Source organism: Pristis pectinata, chromosome 6, assembly GCF_009764475.1.
Source record: "Pristis pectinata isolate sPriPec2 chromosome 6, sPriPec2.1.pri, whole genome shotgun sequence".
In the NCBI taxonomy this organism is placed as follows: domain Eukaryota; kingdom Metazoa; phylum Chordata; class Chondrichthyes; order Rhinopristiformes; family Pristidae; genus Pristis; species Pristis pectinata.
Window position 1 is genome coordinate 6762609 of NC_067410.1, and position 20292 is coordinate 6782900.

General features: G+C 44.8%; 1 protein-coding gene across 1 annotated transcript in view; it reads right to left on the minus strand.

Moving 5' to 3' along the window:
• The window catches only part of col7a1 (collagen, type VII, alpha 1), a 352219-nt gene that overhangs the window by 185525 nt on the left and 146402 nt on the right, over positions 1-20292 (minus strand). Inside the window, exons 26-31 of the mRNA XM_052017565.1 lie at positions 17772-17918; positions 14395-14514; positions 12501-12650; positions 9057-9196; positions 6262-6385; positions 1807-1950 (exon numbers count right to left, since the gene is read on the minus strand). Of these exons, the coding sequence (XP_051873525.1) occupies positions 1807-1950; positions 6262-6385; positions 9057-9196; positions 12501-12650; positions 14395-14514; positions 17772-17918 (825 nt within the window). The remainder of the gene's footprint in view (positions 1-1806; positions 1951-6261; positions 6386-9056; positions 9197-12500; positions 12651-14394; positions 14515-17771; positions 17919-20292) is intronic.

The window sequence follows — 20292 nt, forward strand, 5'->3', positions numbered from 1 at the left end:
TCATCTTCTACCCCATCGCCACTGTCCTGCATTATCTCTACTACCCATGTTTCCTTTAATATCCAGAAATCTGTCGATTTCTATTTTGAATGAATTAAATGACTTGAGTCTCCATTGTTCTCTGGGTAGACAATTCCATTCACCATTCTCTGAAGAGATTTCTCCTCATCTGTCTACTAAATGACCCATCCCTCATTCTGAGACTGGGACCCCTGGCTCTAGACTCCCCAGCCAGCAGAAATATCTCCCCTGCATCCACCCTGTTGAGCCCTGTAAGAATTTTGTAATTTTCTATCTTATCCATGTAACCTGTCCAACCATTTTTTAAAAGTTGGTAATGTACCTGTCTCAACCACTTCTCTTATTCCACATACACACCATTCTCTGTGTAAAAAAAAGTAACCCCTCAAGTTCCGATTAAATCTTTACCCTCTCACCCTAAACCTATGCCTTCTAGTTCTTGATTCGCCAATTCTGGGAAAAAGACTGAGTGCATTCACCCTATCTATGCCCCTCGTGATTTTATACACAGTTCAATGATTTACATCCAATGATGATTAAGGACTGATGTGTGATCTGGGTGTATTGGTGTTCCCTTATCAGAGGTTCACAAGATCAAGTGTCTTCATAAGGCAGGGGGGCTGGGGGCATGGTGGGGGGTGGGGGGGGGGGGGAAGGTGGTGGCGGGTGGGGGAAGATAGTGATGGGAACCGCCCCTAATAATCCCCAAAGGAGCTGTGGACAGGGACTACACAGTACAGCCCCTCTGACAGCTGACCAAATGCCTGCATGGAATCCTACAATCCAGAGGGAGGCCATTCAGTCCATTCCATCCGTGCCTGCTCTTTAAAACACATTGCCTTGAAATAGCGCCTTTCATGACCTCCTCGCTTCCCAAGCCACTTCACAGCCAATTAAACTTTTTGGAAATGAAGCCCATGCAGTGGAAGACGTGGCAGTTAACGTCTGCACAGCTAGATCCCACAAACAACTTTGTGATAATGACCCGATACAGCATATCCCTGTGCTACAGCGGTTTGGGTAACAGAAATTTGCCCTTATGGAATTCACAAATCACTACTAAAAAATTTTGAGATCTGGAATAAAAAAATGTAAGAAAAGATAACTAAATAAACACAGCTTGTGAAAAAAACAAATTTTGTCAGGAGTTCATGATACGGAAAGTCGCATTATGAGAATTTTTTTAGGAACGCAGCCCCTCCATAATGCAGTAATCTACTTTTTATTCACATTGATTGAGGGATAACTATTGTTCAGGATGCAGGAAAGAGCCTCCCTCAAGGAGTCATTCCTTTACTTGTGGTCCTGCATAGCGTAGTGGTTAGCGTAACGCTTTACAGCGCCAGCAACCCGGGTTCAATTCCGGCCACTGTTCGTTCTCCCCGTGTCTGCGCGGGTTTCCTCCAGGTGCTCCGGTTTCCTCCCACATTCCAAAGACATACAGGTTAGGAAGTTGTGGGCATGCTATGTTGGCGCCGGAAGCGTGGCAACACTTGTGGGCTGCCCCCAGAACACTCTACGCAAAAGATGCATTTCACTGTGTGTTTCGATATACATGCGACTAATAAAGAAATCTTATCTTATCTTATCTTACCCTTCTACATGAGAGAGATGTCAGGTTTTGGAGGTGCTACTTAATCAAGCACCCTTTCAAAAGCCATTATATGTTCTACTTCCACTACTATTTTGGATAAGCAATTCCGTCACATGGACCATAATTTTATCCTCCCTGCACAAATGTTTCCAGTAATTCCTTTATCAAAGCGAAGAGTGGGCGAAGATTACCTGCGGCCCTTGCCCTCCCTACAGCATCCACGACTCTGTCATCTGACCGTCCGTCTGTTATGAGGACCAGCAAGGCAGGAACTTGTGGGCGTCTCCCTGCGGAGATCTGAAGCACGTAACTCAGGACAAAATCTATGGCTCTGCCTGTGGAAGAACAGAAATGGAGATTGAAAGGAAAAATCAAGAACTCAATTTAATATACAACTTTCATCTCTGAATCAGAACATTGTGGGTTCAAATTTTATCCCTGTGTTGATGGTACCGTAGCATAGAGCAGAGAGAGAATGTGTCTTTCGGATAAGACAGCTTTAATGTCATAAACTGAGAGGTACCTGTCTGCTCTCTCATACTAAATGGCCTACTCCTCACTCTGAGACTGTGACCCCTCGTTGTGGACTCTTCAGTCAGGCAAAACATTCTCCTGCCTCCAGCCACATTCATGGATGTGGAGGTCACAAGTTGTGCCACCATTTCTCGTCATAGAGAGGTGCAGCACAGAAACAGGCCCTTCGGCTCACTGAGTTCACACCAATCACCACCACTCATTCTTACACCAATCCTACCCTGACTTTTCTTTTAATTCTCACTACATTCCCAAACCTCAACCCAGATTCTACCACTCATCTACACACTAGGGGCAATTTACTGTGTCCAATTAACCTACCAACCCGCACCTCTTTTGGATGTGGGAGGAAACCAGAGCACCCGGAGGAAACCCACACAGTCACAGGGAGAATGAGCAAACTCCGCACAGACAGCACCGGAGGTCAGGAGTGAAGCCAGGTCGCTGGACCTGTGAGATAGCAACTCTACTTGCCACACCAGTGTGCAGCCAAGCCATTTCAGCCCTGTGCAATGGAACTGCCTTCTAAACCTCTTCCTTTAAACCAAACATAGAACATAGAACACTACAGCACAGTACGGGCCCTTCGGCCCACAATGTTGTGCCGACATTTTATCCTGCTCTAAGATCTATCGAACCCTTCCCTCCCACATAGCCCCCTATCTTTTGAGTTATCTTTGAGTTACCTTTGAGTTATCCCCTCCTAATAGCTACTTTGGTTGGGTGAGAAGATTTGTCTCAAGCTTCTGTGAAGCCATGTGAAGCCATCCAAATTTAAGTTGCCTCCATATAAAAGCAAGTTGTTTACATTATCGACAATGATACCACCAAAAAGAGCATTTACCCTTCCCACCTTTGTAGGGATCTGTTCATTCCATAATTGGCCATGGATTTACACAAAAGTCTTTCTACAATCTACAAAGCACAACTCAGAAGAGTGATGGAGTATGCTTGGATGTGTTTGGCTTCAATAACTCTCAAGAATTTGATACCACCCAAGAAAAAACAAATTTAGTGGAGGTTGTTAAGGATCAACCTCGTTCCTGGATTTGGAATCATAGATAGACCAGATATGCATAATGGATTCCCTGCCCAGGAGGGTACTTGTGAACCTGATGGGTTTTAAATGACTATAATTACTACACTTAAATTTAAACTCTTGTGTCTGGATCAATGGTCTAGAATTCTGGCTATTAGCTGAGTAACAACCACCATGCAATCAGCGGGATGTAAAAGATCCCATACCACTATTTTGAAAAGGCATTGGAGAGATCCAAGTGGTGTTATGGGTCAATATTTACCCTTCAAGACAGTTAAAAAATGGACTACCTATTTTTAGCACATTGCTGTTGTGCGAAACTGCTGTGTATAAATTGGCTGCTGCATTCCTACACTGAAACAATGACCACAGTTAGAAAGCGCTTCATTGCCTGTGCAGCACGTTGGGACATCCTGAGGTGATAGCAGGTGTGACAGAATTCACTTGACCTCACAATCTACCTTGTTATGACCTTGCACTTTATTGTCTACCTGCAATGCACTTCCTCTAGCTGTGACACTTTACTCTGTATTCTGTTGTTGTTTTTACCCTGTACTACCTCAATGCACTATGTAATGAATTGATCTGTACGAATGGTATGCAAGACAAGTTTTTCACTGTACCTCGGTACAAGTGACAATAATGAACCAATACCAATACTTTGCATACTTTTGAACAGACAAATTGCACACAGCAAGATCCCACAGTGACTAGATAACCCACATTGTGTAATGATCTTGACTGAGGGATAAATATTTACCCAGGACACCCACAATAACTCCCCCACTCCATGGAATATTGCTATGGGAACTTTTACATCTGAGATTGTAGGCTGGGCCACAGATTAACGTTGTATCCGAGATTCTGACCATAATCTGCACAAAAAGTGCAGACAATCTTCTTTTCAGAAGAGGATTACCAATGTAACAATGCAGGTCACAAATTATGTAGTTAATTGGATAAATTAATATTCTGTCGGCAGGCACGGTAGTGTAGCGGTTAGTGTAACACTATTACAGCGCCAACGACCTGGGTTCAATTCCGGCCACTGTCTGTAAGGAGTTTGTATGTTCCCCCTGTGCCTGTGTGTGTTTCCTCCGGGTGTTCCGGTTTCCTCCCACATTCCAAAGACATACGGGTTAGGAAGTTGTGGGCACACTACGTTGGCACCGGAAGTGTGGCGACACTTGCGGGCTGCCCTCAGAACACTCTACGCAAAAAGATGCATTTCACTGTGTGTTTCGATGTACATGTGACTAATAAAGAAATCTTATCTTTTGACAGCCATGCTTAGGCAGAAGTTCTTAATTCTACAATCAGCAAAAACTTAAAATCATTTGGTTGCAATCATGGCAGCTCTCATTCTGAGACCACCCCTTCCAACACCATGTTGCCCCAGTCCATTGGGAACGCACCCACTAACTCAACATCCAGGTACAAGTGCCTCCCCTGTTCCATTTTGGACACACTGCCTGGAACCCCGAATACACACCAACCTCCGTGCCTCAGTAGAGGAATGGTGTGGGGGGCAGGGAGGAATAACCTCACAGGTGCAGCCTTTCTTTGGTGGGGGAATTATGTGGGAGGGTGGTAGGTTGCACTGTTTCCATAGTGTGACACTCTTCGATCCCAGTGGCAGAGCTCACATAAGCACCTCTGGGTTTAGATTATCCTTCCTCAGCAGATATTGTTAACACGGTGACCCTCAAGAGGAGATTAGGACAACATCACCTTACTTGATAAAAAGCCTTCCCACCATCTACAAGGCACAATTAAGAGTGCGATGGAATATGCTTGGATGTGTGCGATTCCAACAACTTTCAAGAAATTCAATATCATCCAGGAAAAAGCTGCCTGCTTTGTTGGCACGTCATTCACCACGCTAAACGTTCATTCCTTCAACCGCTGGTGCACAGGGGCTGCAGTGTGTACAACCTACACAATGCACTGCAGTTATATGCCCAGACTACTCCAACAGCACCTCCCAAACCCAAGAATAGCAGGTGCACGGGAGCATGAACACCAGCATGCTCCCCTCTTGGACAAACAGACCATCCTGACTTGGAAACAAAATAACACTCCTCCACCACTGCTAGATATAAATCCTAGAACTCTCTCCTCAACAACACCTGTTGAAGCATCTTCATCAGGAAGACAACAGTGTTTCAACAAAGTGCTCCACCATCACCTTCTCAAGGGCAATTAGGGAAGGACAAGAAATACTGACCTTGCCAACAAAGCCTGGATCTCCCAAAAAAAATGAACATAAAAAGTGAATCCTCTTCAATGTTGCCTTGCTGTGACCTCATCTAATGACTTTATCTTCTGAAGGATGTCTTTACTCCATTTCATCCATTCACAAAGTCACAGTAAGTCCCTGCCCCTGGCTCCTCTTGGTTTGTGCTTTGGACTTTGAATAGTTGTCCTGCAGAAGCAGGGACATCCCACAAAACCAACCAGAGGGTCCCAGCATAATCCAGAACCTGGAGAATATGGGTCCTAACCTACTTGTTTGCCGTTCCACCAAATTTATGCCAAAATTCCATCAGGTTAAAAAAAACAAACAAATTCAGCCCCGTTGATTAATCTAAGATTTGGGTAAGTGAGTGTCTATTGGTCAGCATGGACTCAGTGCTGGGTCTCTGTGACACAATACCTGACTCAATGACTTTAATTTGGAAGTTGGGTAGAATAAGCGTGGCCTCACCTCTGTCAGCAAGCTCTAGCCATGTCAGGGTCCAGTTACACACACTTACAGATAGTGATGTGCACTACCTCCTAGTGGGTGATTTTTTGGTATTCAGATACTACAGCGCCAGTGACCCGGGTTCAATTCCGGCCGCTGTCTGTGAGGAGTTTGTACGTTCTCCCCGTGTCTGCGTGGGTTTCCTCTGGGTGCTCCGGTTTCCTCCCACATTCCAAAGATGTATGGGTTAGGAAGTTATGGGCGTGCTACGTTGGCACCAGAAGCGTGGCGGCACTTGCGGGCTGCCCCCAGAACACTCTACGCAAAAGATGCATTTCACTGTGTGTTTCGATGTACATGTGACTAATAAAGATATCTTAATCTTACCTGTTTTAGTCCCACCACTTTGATACAGAAGTTCTCTTATGGCCCGGAGCAGTTCCTGTTGAGTGGTGAGTTTGCCAAGTGGGATTTCAATCTTAGGGTCATCACTGTATTGAACTACTGAGACCTAAATAAAGAGATATGGACAAAGTTAAAAGGTAAAACAGTTCTGATATTGCTATTCAAACAACTGAGTGGAATTGTCAGAGCCACGGAGCAACAAACATACTGCTGGAGGAACTCAGCAGGCTGAGCAGCATCTGTGGGAGGAAAGGAATCGTTGACATTTCAGATTGAAACCCTGCATCAGGTCCTGATTTAGGATCCTGCTCATATCCCCTGGTTCAGGTCCTGATGCAGGGTTTTGACCCGAAATATCGACAATTCCTTTCCCTTCCAGCATCTGCAGTCTCTTGTGTCTCCATTGTCAGGCCCATAACTTGAGCTGAAGGTTAAATGGTTACTTTTCACCCTCTGAGACTGTTTGGAATGCTACACATTTCACACAGTTAAACATCCCACTGCAGATACATTACAAAGTTTAAAAGACATTTGGACAGGAGAGGTATGAAACTAGGAGGGAAAAAAGAGGACATGAAATGGCCTTGGCAAGAAGGATTAAGGAGACTCCCAAAACCTTGTATTAGAAGCCAGAGGATAGCTGAGGAAAGAGTAGATCCCTTCTGGGAGTAGAAGGGAAATCTATGTGTGGAGCCAAGGGATATGAGCAGGATACTACTTAAATACTTTCCCATATCTGCTCCTATCCCTCTCAAGGCTATGGTAAAGGTCAAGGTCAAGGAGTTATGGTCACAGACCCCAAAATGCTCTCTCACCGAGAGATCTGAAACCTGATCAGGCTCATTGCCTAGTATGGCCTCTCCTCTAGTCAGCCTGTTCACATACTGTGTCAGGAATCCTTCCTGGACACACCTAACAAACTCTGCCCCATCTATCCCCTTTACACTAAGTAGGTGCCAATCAATATTAAGGACATTAAATACTTGTCATTGGGATTCACCAGGGAAAGGGGTGTGGAGGACGGAGAGCTAGGGGAGAGGTATGCTGATATTCTGATGTCTGTGTCAGGAAGGAGGAGGTATTAGAGATATTGGCATACATGAAGGTGGATAAATCCCCAGTGCCTGATAGGATCCCTCCCAGGATGCTCTGGGAAGCAAGGGAGGATATCATTGGAGCTCCAATAGATCTTCATAAATCACTGGTGAGGAACCAAACGACTGGAGGATAACTAACGTTATTTGCTTATTCAAAAAGGACAGTAGGGATGAGCCAGGAATCTACAGGCCAGCGAGCCTTACATCAGTAGTAGGGAAATTATTGGAAATAATGTAAAGGTAAAGGACTTATGGTCATCTGGAAAGGCAGGGACTGATTAGGAAGGGTCAGCATGGTGTTGTGTGGGAGAGATCCCGTCTCGCAAACCTGATGGAGCTTTTTGAGGAGGTAACTAAGAAAACTGATGAAGGCAGGGTGGTAAACGTGGTTTACATGGACATTAGCAAGGTTTTTGACAAAGGCCCGCATGGTAGGCTGGTCCAGATATTTGGGGCACATGGGATACAAGGTGTTTTAGCAAACTGGAACCAAACCTGGCTTGCTGATGGAAGACAAAGGGTTTAGTTTGGTAAATTGGTTTACTATTATCACATGTACTGAGGTACAGTGGAAAGCTTTGTTTTGCATGCCATCCATACAGATCATTTCATTACATCAGTGCATTGAGATAGTACAAGGGAAAACAATAATAGAACGCAGAATAAAGTGTTACAGTTACAGAGGAAGTACAGTGCAGGCAGACAATAAAGTGTAAGGCCATAACAAGGTAGATTGTGAGGTCAAGAGTTCATCTTATTGTACTAGGGAACTGTTCAATAGTCTTATAACAGTGGGATAGAAGCTGTCCTTGAGCCTGGGCTTTCAGGCTTTTGTATCTTCTGCCCAATGGGAGGGGGGAGAAGAGAGAATGTCCGGGTTGGGCGGGGTCCTTGATTATGTTGGCTGCGTTACCAAGGCAGCGAGAAATGTAGACAGAGTCCATGGAGAGGTTTCCGTGATGTGCTGAGCTGTGTCCACAACTCTCTGCAGTTTCTTATTTTGTCATGTAAATTATGCATAATTTATGTTAACATATGTTAATTTATGCTTGTCCCGTCTCTAATGTACGGTGCTGCTGCTGCAAAAAAGCTAATTTTTATGGCATTTATATCCTGGGTATGTTTGCCCATGACAATAAACTTGAACTTGAACAATAAACTTGCACTTAAACACTGCTGTGGGATCCTTACATGCATCTAGATAGTGTGACACAGTATGTTACTGCAAAGATCACCCCTTGGTGAAGGTTAGTGGTAAAGGAAACAGAGGACTTGATGGTCATGGGAAAGAAAATAAATTGCAGGAACATAGGGAAATAAGGAGGTGGATTGGGACTGATTAGATCGCTCTGCTGGGAGCAGGCATGGATTCAATGGGTTGAATGGTCTCCTTCAGTGCCGTAGTAAGTAACTCAACAGGCCTACATTTTAACACCACATCCATGTTGTTACTGTGTTCAAATCCATGGTGTGGCTTGGAACTAGGCTTAGGTACTTCATAGCTATTGAGCGATAGGTGGTAAATGTTGGCCACAAATGAATGAAGTGAGCCAGACTAATGGTACAAACTCCAAATCCAATCCCCTAATCCCTACCTAATGGTTACCCATTAGGGGATGAAGGTCTGACTTTGTTGCCTCTGACCAATGTACTGGCAGTGTTGCGCTGGAGGAGACCTACCTGAGTTGCATCAGGCCCAATGTTGGGGAGATGAGAGACCACGTTGTACAGGAACTGCTTCACCTTTTGGAAGTTCTCAGGGCCAATACTCCCGGAGCCATCGACAAGGAACACAATGTCAGCGCCAGCTTTGCTACACACTGCAACCAAAGCAAAACAGTCCCATCAGAATGTACAAAGTAGGAAGAACAGGCCAGAAGAGCCCTCCAGACTCCTGCAATGGAGTCACAGAGAGATCCAGCACAGAAACGTTTGATGGCTCGGGGCCTGTACTCAATGGAGTTCAAAAGGATGAGGGTGGATCTCATTGAAACCTGCCAAATACTGAAAGGTCTGGACAGAGTGGATGTGGAGAGGATGTCTCCATTAGTAGGAAAGTCTGGGATCCGAGGACACAGCCTCAGAATAAATGTGTGTCCCTGTAAAACTGAGATGAGGAGGAATTTCTTCAGCCAGAGGGTGGTGAATCTGTAGAATTTGTTGCCACAGACGGCTGTGGAGGCCAAGTCACTGGGTGTATTTAAGGCAGAGATTGATAGGTTCTTGATTGGTAAGAGGGTTAGGGGTTACGAGGAGAAGGCAGGAGAATGGGATTGAAAAAAGATTCTACTCCTATATCTTGTAGTCTTCTGGAAAGAGACCATTCAGCCTCAGCAAGTCCACACCAACCAACAAACGCCCATTTACACTAATCCTACATCAATCCCACTTTATTCTCTTCACATCCTCATTGACTCCCCCCACCAACACACCTCCCTGCACCCCCCACTAGGTTCTACCACTCACTAGTACCCTAGGAGCAATTTATGGTGGCCAATTAATCTACCAACCCGGACATATGAAGAGGGCTGACGAGTAAATGGGGATTCATTGGTATGACACTAGGTAGGCCCCAATTCCAAGGAAAATACCTTGTAGATGTGGACATTACAACATGTGAACATTGGGCAGGCACGGTAGTGTAGTGGTTAGCGTAACGCTATTACAGCGCCAGCGACCCGGGTTCAATTCCTGCCGCTGTCTGTAAGGAATTTGAATGTTCTCCCTGTGTCTGCGTGGGTTTCCTCCGGGTGCTCCGGTTTCCTCCCACATTCCAAAGACGTACGGGTTAGGAAATTGCGGGCATGCTATGTTGGCGCTGGAAGTGTGGCGACACTTGCAGGCTGCCCCCAGAACACTCTATGCAAAAGATGTATTTCACTGTGTGTTTCGATGTAAATGTGACTAATAAAGGTATCTTATCTTATCATCATTCCAGTCTCTACAAACTAATGGTAAATTCAATGCAATCAGAAGAAGGTGAGAGGGAGAGAGTTAGATACAAAAGTGTTTATCGATTGATTGGTAAAAATGTAACAGATTAGCCTTTGTGCCTTGTTGGTTCTTCAACTGAGCCCTCTAATTAATCTTGCTGCCCTACTCTTTTCACATTTCACCCTATAAAAATTCCCTCTCACATATGTATCCGGCTCCTTTTTGAAAGTTCCAATCAAAATTTGCTTCCACTGCTCTCCTTGGCAGTGTGTTCCAGATCACAAGTTGTTGTGTAATACAATGTTTTCTTACGTTCCATGTCTGAGAAGTCGTTGAGGAGGCAGGGACCAGATAAGTTCTTTTCAAAAGAAATCAGAGGCTTATTTTTTACTCATTCATGAGATCTGAATGTCACTAGCAAGGCCAGAATTTTTGGCCATCTCTAATTGTAACAATTTAGGCCTTATATAGCTGTGGGACTGGAGTCACGTGGAGGCCAGATGGGTAAGGGTGGCAGATTTCCCTCCCTGAAGGATGTCAGGCTTTTTTTTTACAACAATCCAGTACTTCTACAGAAGGGTGCAGAGGAGATTTACCAGGATGCTACCCGGTTTGAGTATGGATTATGAGGAGAGACTAAGGGAGCTAGGGCTTAACTCTTTGGAGAGGAGGAGGATGACAGAAGACATGACAGAGGTATACAAAATATTAAGAGGAATAGATAGAGCGGACAGCCAGTGCCTCTTTCCCAGGGCACCAATGCTCAATACAAGAGGGCATGGCTTTAAAGTAATGGGTGGGAAGGGAGATATCAGAGGGAGGTTTTTTAACCAGAGAGTCGTTGGGGCATGGAATGCACTGCCTGGGGTGGTGGTGGAGGCAGGTACATTGGTCAAATTCAAGAGATTGCTAGATAAGCATATGGAGGAATGTAAAATAGAAGGATATGTGGGAGGAAGGGGTTAGATAGTCTTAGGCGAGGTTTAAGGGTCGACACAACATTGTGGGCTGAAGGGCCTGTATTGTGCTGTATTGTTCTATGATTCTATGGCCACCATTACCAAGACTGGTATTTTCTAAATTTTATTCCCTTTTAAATCAAGGTTATCAAAAATTACATGGGGATCTTGATCAGATAGGTAAGTGGGCCAAAAGTTGGCAAATGGCTTTCAATTCGGATAAGTACAGGGTTTGCATTTTGGGAAGTCAAACCAAGGTAGGACTTATACAGTGAATGGTTAGGCCCTGGGGAGTGTTGTGGAACAGAGGGACCTAGGAGTACAAGAACATAGTTCCCTGAAAGCAGAGTCACAGGTAGACACAGGGTGATGAAGAAGGCGTTTGGCACACTGGCCTTCATCAGTCAGGGCATTGAGTACAGGAGTTGAGATGTTATGTTGCAGTTGTACAAGTTGTTGGTGAGGCCGCACTTGGAGTATAGTGTACAATTTTGGTCGTCCTGTTATAAGAAAGACATCATTAAACTGGAAAGAGTGCAGAGAACAATTGTGAGGATGCTGCTAGGACTCGAGAGCCTGAGTTATAGGGAGAGATTGGGCAGGCTAGGTCTTTTTTCCTTGGAACGTAGGAGATTGATGGGTGACCTTACAGAGGTGTATAAAATCACGAGGGGCATAGACAGAGTGAATGCACACAGTCTTTTTCTCAGAGAAGGGGAACTAAAAACTAGAGGGCATAGGTTTAAGGTGAGAGGTGAAAGGTTTAAAAGGGACCTGAGGGGCAACTTCTTCACACAGAGAGTGGTGAGTATATGGAATGAGCTGCCAGAGGAAGCAGTTGAGGTAGGTACAATGACAACGTTTAAAAGACATGCGAATAAGAGGGGTTTAGAGGGATATGGGCCAAATGGGGGCAAATGGGACTAGCTTAGTGGGCACCACGGTCGGCATGGAGGAGTTGGGCCGAAGTGCCTGTTTCCATGCTGTCTTGCTCTATGACTAATCAACTGTATTTAAGTTTTGTAGACACTGCAGTGAGAGTTAAGTAGGATTTGAGTGGGATTTTGCTCACATTCCAGGTCATTAGTTCAGGATTGTGTGTCCATTAATATAACTATTATGTCACTCTACCTCTGAGAAAGGAAGCATTAACAGTTGGGGTGGGAGGGTGCAGGAGAGCAGGGTTAGACTGGAGAAAGCCATCCAGAGGGCTTGTTGCTATACTGCTCACCAAGCCGCTCAGTAATGGAGGTCTGAGGTCCGAACTCTGTTCCAAACACAGGCCGGATGGTAAACACGTACTCTCGCCCAATTTGCAAGTTGGTGATCTGGTAGGAATCTGTTCGTGCCGGCAGGGTAACAGACCGCTGTTCTTCTTTTGCTAAAAGAAAAAAACACAGAGGGATTAATGATCAATACACAAAAAGTGCTGGAGGAACTCGGCAGGTCAGGCAGCATCTGTGGAGGGAAATAAACAGTCAATGTTTCGGGCTGAGACCCTTCATCAGGACTGGAAGGGAAGAGTGCAGAAGCCAGAATAAGGAGGTGGGGGGGAGGGGGAGGAGCACACACAGGCAGGGGAGAGGTGAGTCCAGGTGAGAGGGGGGAAGGTAGGTGGGTGGGGGAGGGAGGAAGATGTAATAGGCTGGGAGGTGATGGGTAGAAGAGGCAAAGAGCTGAAGAAGGAATCCGGTAGGAGAGGGCAGTGGACCATGGAATAAAGGATGGGGGAAGGGAGGAGAGGAGATGGGCAGGTCATCAAGGTGGGGGGAAGGGAGCCACAGGAATAAGGGAAGACAAAGGAGTGGTGGCGGGAAGAAAAAGAAAGGTTAGGGTTATTAGAAGTTAGAGAAATCGATGTTGAGGCCGTCAGGTTGGAGACTCCCGAGGCAGAATATGAGGTGTTGTTCCTCCAACCTGCGTCTGGCCTCAACGTGGCAGTAGAGGAGGCCGTAGTTAGACATGTCAGTATGCGAGTGGGATGTGGAATTGAAGTGGGTGGCCACCGAGTGGTTGGTGTCAGCACTCTCTGGTCCAGGGATTTCCTATTCATCAGCTAAAAATTTTGCTTCTTAAATTCCTCATTGCAGGTGAGTGCCCAGAACAGTACCGGGTCTCAGCTCCTGCCTTCAATAGTTTAAATCTAGGTCTTAATCTGACTGTTCACCTTGCATTTATTGGCGTTAAGGAGCAAGGTCCCAACTGCAACTTATGTTCATTCACTCATGGGATCAGAAATCATGGGAAAGTGAATGTTTATTACTTACTTAAAATGGCACTGAATGAGACCATTTGGTCCATCATGTCCATGCTTGCTCACTGCAGTGCCATCCACTTGGTCCCATTCCCATCTCCTTATTTCCACACAGCCTTGCACCTTATTCTCTCTTCCTTGCCCATCAACTTCCCATGCTACTTGGCTACACCAAGGGGAATTTACAGTCACCAATTAACCTACCAGCACGTCTGTGGGATGTAGAAGGAAAGAGGAGTAGCTGGGAGAACATGCAAACTCTGCACAGACAGCACAGAGGTCAGGATCAAACCAGGGTTGCTGGAGCTGTGAGGCATCAGCACAACCCACTGCACCATTCCACCCTATTTATCCACGCAACTTTCTCAAACCACTCACACAACTGATTGCATTGCTGGCGAGTAGCTAAGAATCAACCACATGGTGGTCTGGAGTCATGTATAATCCAGATTCAGGAAGAACATCAGATCCTTTACGTCATGACTCGGAAGTTTTATGGTCACTATTACAATTTTTTAAGTATATCTTTCTTGAAGTAACATTTTAATTTTCCCAGCCATCATGATGGGATTTGAACTCATCACTCAAGGCCTTCAATCCAGGCCTCCAGATTAATAATCAGTAATATAATTGCTGCACTACCATTTCTTATTCCTGACTGACCATGCCAAATTTAAAATAACAACAGGAAATGTGGAGAGTACGCAGAAGATCAGGATGTAGAACATTTTCTGTTTTTTTAAATTTCTGATTTCCAACATTGGCAGTGATTTGCTTTTGAATCAGAATGCGGTCATGGTTTAGAAAGATGAGGTTTTTGGCTTCCAATTGAAGGCACATAAAGGTGAGAGGTTTCTCAGTTTGGACTAACCTGAGGCAAGTCTCCACGAGAGGATGTAACTCGTCACGCCAGGTGTGTGATTCCAGCCCAGGATAACCTTCCTCGTGTCGACGTATGTCACTCGGAAACCCTGCACTTCCTCAGACCGGCCTACAACAGAAGTAACAGGTGGACTCTGAGAAATATGGAAGACTAATGTCCAACGCAACCCAAAGCCTATCGCAATAACGCACAGTTTACAGAGTCCAGGCCACATCTGGCCCACCAGATAGTCCCATCCAACCTGCCTTGGTGAAGGTCCAGCTGCCTGTACTCGTCACACCCATACCTGCACTTACATGGAGAATATTCGTGAATCCTGCTCTCTGCAGGAGAGTTTCTGCATAGAACAGGACAACCTCAACATAAAAGGCAAGAATTGGTGGAAGGTTCAAGTGTCCCTCCCCGGTCGTTCTCTCTTCTCCCCCCTCCCATCAGGCAGAAGATACAAAAGCTTGAGAACACACACCACCAGGCTCAAGGGCAGTTCTATCCTGCTGTTATAAGACTATTGAACAGATCTCTTGAGTGTTTAAGATCAAATCTTGACCTCACAGTCTACCTTGTCATTGGCCCTTTGTACCTTATTGTCTATCTGCACTGCACTTTCTCTGTAACTGTAACACTATATTCTGCATTCTGTTATTGCTTTTCCCTTGTACTACTTTGATATACTAATGTTTTTGAAATGATCTGTATGGATGGCTTGCAAAACTAAGTCTTTCACTGTATCTCGGCACACGAGTACAAGTATCATGGAATACAGGATGGAGATAGAGAGCTTAGTGACATGGTGTCATGACAACAACCTTTCCCTCAATGTCAGCAAAAGAGCTGGTCATTGACTTCAAGAAGGGGGGCGGTGCACATGCTCCCGTCTACAGCAACGGTGCTGAGGTTGAGGGGGTTGAGAGCTTCAAGTTTCTAGGAGTGAACATCACCAATAGCCGGTCCTGGTCCAACCATGTAGACGACATGGCCAAGAAAGCTCAGCAGTGCCTCTACTTCCTCAGGAGGCTAAAGAAATTTGGCATGTCCATGTTGACCCTCACCAATTTTTATTGATGCACCATAGAAAGCATCCTATCTGGATGCATCATGCTTGGTATGGCAACTACTCTGCCCGTGACCACAAGAAACTGTAGAGAGTTGTGGACACAGCTCAGCACATCACGGAAACCACTTCCCCTCTGTGGACTGTCTACACCTCTCGCTGCCTCAGTAAAGCAACCAGCATAATCAAAGACCCCACCCACCCGGATCATTCTCTCTTCTCTCCTCTCCCATCGGGCAGAAGATACAAAAGCCTGAAAGCACGTACCAACAGGCTCAAGGACAGCTTCTATCCCGCTGCTGAACAGTCTATTGAACAGTCACCTAGTATGATAAGATGGATTCTCGACCTCACAATCTACCTCGTTAAGGCCTTGTAGCTTATTGTCTAACTCTGTAGCTGTGACACGTTATTCTGCATTCTGTTATTTTTTTAACTTGTACTACCTCAATGCACTGTGTAACAAATTGATCTGATGAATGGTATGCAAGACAAGTTTTTTACTGTACGTCGGTACATGTGACAATAATAAACCAATTCCAATTCTAATGCAGCAATAAAAAACAATTCCAATACCAATATCAAGGGTTACATAACATAAGAAATAGGAGCAGGAGTAGGACATCTGGCCCTTCGAGCCTGCTCTGCCATCTATCAAGTTCATGGCTGATCTTTGACCTCAGCACCACTTTCCAGCACTATCCCCGTATCCCTAAATTCCCCAAAAATCAATCAATCTGTGTTTGGAGCACAATCAATAACTGAGCTTTAACAGCCCTCTGGAGTACAGAATTCCAAAGATTCTCCACCCTCTAAGCGAAGAAATTTCCCTTCATCTCAACCCTAAATAGCTGACCCCTCATCCCAAGGCTGTGACCCCTGGTTCTAGATTCCTCAGTCTGGGAAAACAAGGTCGAAACTGGGATGTCTCTGATACTCATAAAAATATTTAAAAGCTATGAAACACTAATACTAGTGGCAATGTTAAAAATTATTAAAAATGTCAATTTTAGAAAGTATTACATTTAAATACATGGAAGTTAATAATTCAATAGAGTTAAATTCTTAATTAATTCAAAAAAAGCATACATTACTTGAAATTTGCCTCTCACTCTGAGAGCTGTTTCTCTCCATTGCAATGAATGGAGTTGTTGAACCTGGGGCAGGTCCAATTTGACGAAGGCTCAGTGGCTAGATTTCTGGGAAACTCTAGGAAGCTGGGACGCTGCAGCTGGACTCTACAGGGAGCTCAGCATCGAAAGGTAATTGGAATATTAGTGGTGAGGACTTCTCATCTAGACTGGGAATTTACGCTCATGTTAATTGCCCTCAGAAGTGATTGCCCTCAGAAGTCATCAGTCTTCTACATTAAAAATGTTGTGACTCTCTGGCTTAACTCAAAGATATTCGCCAATTTCTGACCAGTTTAGCAAAAATTCAAAAATAATTTATAAAGTGTCTTTCTGTTAGCTCAGGCATTCCAAATCCAAACAGAATCTCTCTCCAAAGTTAATTAATACTTCCTTCAGGAGGAATGTAAATAGAGGAGGTTGGTCAATATCCAAGGTCTATTCCTGAGACTTCAGCGCACACTGCAGGCTGACCCTCCAGTGCTATGGGAGATGCCACTTACAGCTGAGATGTTAAATGGAGGCAATTTCTGGATTCCCAGGTGAATGTAAAAAATATCCATGTCATTATTTCAAAGATCATGCTAGTTATCCTTGTTATCCAACCTCACATTAATATCTCAACCACCACAATTAGAACCACAGAGACATACTGCATGGAAAAAGGCTCTTTGGCCCATCAAGTCCATGCCAACCCTCAACTACCCACTCATACTAATCGCATTTTTTTAACGTCCTCACATTCTCATCAACTCCTCCCAGACTCTGCACACCTACACACTAAGGGCAATTTACAGGTGTCTTCTGGATGCGAGTGGAAATGGGGGCACCTGGGAAAGTCAACATCGTCACAGGGAGAACGTGCAAACTCCACACAGACTTCACCTGGGGTCAGGATTGAACTCGAGTCTCTGGTGCTGTGAGGCAGCAGTTCTACTAACTGCATCATTGTGCCAATTTCCTAGTTGTGACCAGATTGGGGTTTCTGGGACCTTGATGTGTGCAAATTGGCTGTCATATTTCTTACATTGACAACAGTGGCTACACATTAAAAGATCCTCATTGACTGCAAAGCCCTTTGGGGAGTCCTAAGATTGTGAAAAGCACATAGAAATAAAGCAACATTAAATCAAATTGTCAGTAAATGTACCAGCAATTAATCACTTCATTCCTCGTTAACTGACCTGTAGTCGCAGTGATCGTGGTAGGAGTTCCTTCTCGATCACCAAAAAGTGAGGAGACTCTGATGACGTAACTCTTCCCAGACTGCAGGTTCAATATGTCAAATGTGTTGATGTTTGCTAAAACCAGTCGATCGCTCTCTGGCCCTCCTGTGGATGAAACAGAATCTTATTCAATAAATATTTTTCCTAAGCATGATCTAAACAAAGTCTACTTTCAACTTTTGTGTGTGTGTTTGTGTCAGTTAGTGAGTGAGACACATTGATTTACATTCAGTTGGAGACAAGTAGCCAATTCTGAGCATCAGAATTCAAGATGTCAAAACCTTGGACAGGGTACAGCAGAAGTTTACTAGGATCGTACCAGGGACTCAGACATCAGTTAGTGGAGAGAACTGAGAAATTAGGATTGTCCCCTTACAGTAGAGAAGCTAAATAGAAAATGCTGGAAAAACTGAGATTCTGGAATCAGACCTCATCTGATGTATGTCTACTGCTCTGATAAATTCTCTCTCTCTCTCTCTCCCCCCCCCCCGCCACATAATGCTATCTGATCTGCTAAGCATTTTTATAATACTTAGTTCAGATTTCCAGCATCTGCAGTATCTATCCCGCTATTGAATTAGGGGACTATTGAACAGTCCCCTAATACAATAAAATGGACTCTTAATCTCACAGTCTACCTCGTTATGGCCTTGCACCTTATTGTCTGCCTGCACTGCACTTTCTCTGTAACTGTAACACTTTATTCTGCATTCTGTTATTGCTTTTCCCTTATAAGACAAGATATCTTTATTAGTCACATGTACATCGAAACACACAGTGAAATGCATCTTTTTGCGTAGAGCGTTCTGGGGGCAGCCCGCAAGTGTCGCCACGCTTCCGGCGCCAACATAGCATGCCCACAACTTCCTAACCCATACATCTTTGGAATGTGGGAAGAAACCAGACCACCCAGAGGAAACCTATGCACACACATGGGGAGAACGTACAAACTCCTTACAGTGGCCGGAATTGAACCCAGGTCACTGGCACTGTAATAACGTTACACTAACCGCTACACTACCATGATACTACCTCAATGCACTGTTGTAATGAAATGATCTGTATGGGATGGCAAGAGCTGTATCTTAGTACATGTGGCAATAATAAACCAATTTTCCAGTTTACCAATTTTGTGGGTTAAGGGATGAGCTGATGGACGTGTTCAAAATCATTGGGACTTGATAAGGTGAAAAGAAGAAATTGTTTGCAGTGGTGGTAAAATCAGAAACAAGAACACATGGATTTAAGGAAGTTGGCAAAGAAACCTAGAAACAATGTAGAAGAAAAGAGCAGTGACTCATTTATGCAGCAAGTTCTTCTTAATGCAAGAAGCATGGAGTAAATCAATAGCAAAGTTTTGCTAAAACTGTACAGGGCATTGGTGAGACCACAGCTGGAGTAGTTTGGTCCCCTTACTACAGGAAGGATGGCCTTGCATTACAGACAGTTCAGAGGAGTTTCATCAGGAGTCCTGGGATGAGGGGAATGACATGAGGAAAGGCTGAGCAGATCTGATCTTTCATCATTGTAGTTTAGAGGAATGAGAGGTTCTGATTTAGATGCCGAGCTTTTTTGTCCGGGAGGAATCTAGAACCAGGGGACATCAGTTCAGAACAAGTGTTTGCCAATTTACGATGGAAGTGAAAAATTTCTTCTCTAGGCTGTGAATCTGTGGAATTTGCTATCGCTAAGAGATATGGAGGTGGAGTTGGTGAATTTATTCGAGGCTGAGACTTATGGACTGTGGGGGAGATGAGAGTGACAGGGAACAGACAGGAAAATGGAGCAATACACAAAGTGCTGGAGGAACTCAGCGGGTCAGGCCCCAGCAATGGAGGGAAATGGACAGTCGACATTTCAAATCAAGATCCTTCAGCTGTACTTTAGCTCTATCCAGACACCAGATGCTGGAATCTGGAGCAACAAACAATGGGCTGGAGCAACTCAGCAGGTCGAGCAGCATCTGCGGGGGCAAAGGAATTAGTCCTGATCAGGGTTTCGAGCTGAAACGTCAACTAATTCTTTCTTCCCACAGAGTTCCTCCAGCTGTTGCTCTAGATCTATCCATCTAGACCCATCATCTGGAGTCCAGATGAAGGGTCTCAACCTGAAACATCTACTCTCCATTTCCCTCCGTAGATGCTGCCTGACCCACTGAGTTCCTCCAGCTCCCTTGTGTGTTGCTCCAGATTTCCAGCCTCTGCAGTCTCTGGTGTCTCCAGACAGGAAAGTGGAGTGGAGGCCAAAACCAGATCAGGAGGAGCAGGCTGGAGGGACCGTATAACCCTGTCTGCTCTGAGTTCTAATGCTCTCACTGAAGGGATGGTAGAGACGATCAAATACTAGCCTGAAAAAGGGAGGTGGCTTAAAACACAGTGGAGGAAGTTACAGAGAAAGAATAGAGAGTGGGACCAATTGTTTTACTCTTTCAAAGTGACTGCACCAACCTTGTTCTGATCTCCAACTCCACGAATTCAGA